The 1816-nt window shown below is 40.0% G+C and overlaps 1 protein-coding gene across 1 annotated transcript; it reads left to right on the top strand.

Annotated features, from left to right (window-relative positions):
• Positions 1–329: 329 nt before the first annotated feature.
• On the top strand, positions 330–1786 carry LOC111389091 (G-type lectin S-receptor-like serine/threonine-protein kinase LECRK1; the record flags this gene model as incomplete). The annotated part of the gene is made up of 1 exon (XM_023013943.1): positions 330–1786. A coding segment is annotated over exon 1 (1449 nt), but the record flags the coding sequence as incomplete, so codon positions are not given.
• Positions 1787–1816: the final 30 nt, after the last annotated feature.

The following is a 1816-nucleotide window of genomic DNA, read 5'->3' as shown; positions in this document are numbered from 1 at the left end:
GAAACAAAATCTCATTGTAATTAAATTAACTATTTTTTGTAATTCGTATTATGGGTTGATTAGACCTAATCTCAAACACTAAATCTTGACTAGACAGGAGTGAATTTTATAACTTCTCGATGGCTTAGTCAAGAAAAAGCTCCCATAGCAATAATGTTCTGTTTGGACATCTGGAATGTGAAAGTAACGCGTCTTTCCATAAGTACATTGTACATTTGGTTCAAACAAACAGACTTTAAGTTTTGACCGCAATGAGTCAATAGAGAGACGATACTGAGTTCTTCAAATAACACCTATTTCCTTCCTCAATGAAACAAAGAAGCCAAACCCCAAGAAAATGGAAAACCTATTTTCCATTGCTGTTTTTCCCTGTTTTCTCATTCTTTCTACATTAACGGCAGCATCAGCCCAGAAACAAAGATATGCTAATATTTCCCTTGGTTCCTCTTTAAATCCCAGTACAAATTCATCATGGTTGTCGCCTTCTGGACTTTATGCTTTTGGATTCTACAAGATAACCAATGGCTATGCTGTTGGAATTTTTATTGCTGGGATTCCAGAAAAGACTGTAGTGTGGACGGCCAACAGGGATGATCCAGTTTTTCCCAGCAACACCATTTTGTTATTAACCGATGATGGAAGGCTCATTTTGCAGCAGGAAGATAGAGATGACGAAATTATTGTGAATCCTGGCCAGTCTGTTGCTTCAGCTTCATTACTTGACAATGGCAATTTCGTGCTGTATGATTCCTCTCGGAGGATTAGATGGCAGAGTTTTGATCACCCGACCGACACTCTTTTGCCCGGCCAACGTCTCCCGGCTGGAGAAGAGATTTTGTCAAGTGCTTCAGAAACGAACCCTGCCAGAGGGATTTTCCGTCTCAAGATGCAAACTGATGGGAACCTGGTGCAATACCCTGTGGGAGCTGAAGACGGGCCTAATAATGCTTACTATTCATCAGCTACATATGGAATGGGTAATAATTTGTCGTTGAATCTTGATAATAATGGCCATCTTTATTTTTTCAATGGAAGCTCCGTTATCCGCAATTTAAGGACAGGACAATATCAAACAAATACTATATATCTCATGAGAATTGATGTGGATGGTATTTTTCGACTATATAACCGATCGCTGGATCGTCAAGGCAGCTGGATTGCAGAATGGTCATCCACAAAAGACAGATGTGCCCCAAAGGGTTTATGCGGGTTAAATAGTTTCTGTGATATAAAGGATGGAGTCTTAGGGTGCGAATGTCTTCCGGAATTCGATTATGTTAATCCAGGCGATTGGAGAGGATGCGAGAGGAATTCTGCCATGGAAGGTTGTAAAGCCAAGGATCAAAATGTCAGTTACGAAATCAAATCACTGCATGAGACATTGTGGCAAGACACCAATTATGCTGATGTAGAAGGTCTGACTAAAGAAGATTGTAGTAAAGCTTGTTTAGAGGACTGCGACTGTGGTGCAGCTCTCTTTCTAGGGAATCACTCTGAATATGGAAGATGCAAAAAGCAAAAGCTTCCATTGAGATACGGAAGAAGATTGCAAAGTGATGGATTGGGTGATGGTCAAAGAATTTCTCTTGTCAAGGTGAGCACAAGTGCGTCAGTTTCAGATAATTCAGCTAAAGAAATCAAGAAAAAACCAAAAATCTTAATCATTGGCATTTCGCTTGTTGCTTTGGCTGCCTTAATATTGGCAATTTCTTGGGTTTATGTCCACAGAAATCGTGTCGGGACCTGTACGATTTCCAACGATACAAATGTTGAACTGATTGAGGATGTTGGTTTACGAGCATTTACTTACTCAGAA

Source organism: Olea europaea, unplaced genomic scaffold (genome assembly GCF_002742605.1).
Source record: "Olea europaea var. sylvestris unplaced genomic scaffold, O_europaea_v1 scaffold5602, whole genome shotgun sequence".
Lineage (NCBI taxonomy): Eukaryota > Viridiplantae > Streptophyta > Magnoliopsida > Lamiales > Oleaceae > Olea > Olea europaea.
Note: the sequence above shows the minus strand (reverse complement) of the source record. Positions and strands in the feature narration are given on the sequence as shown.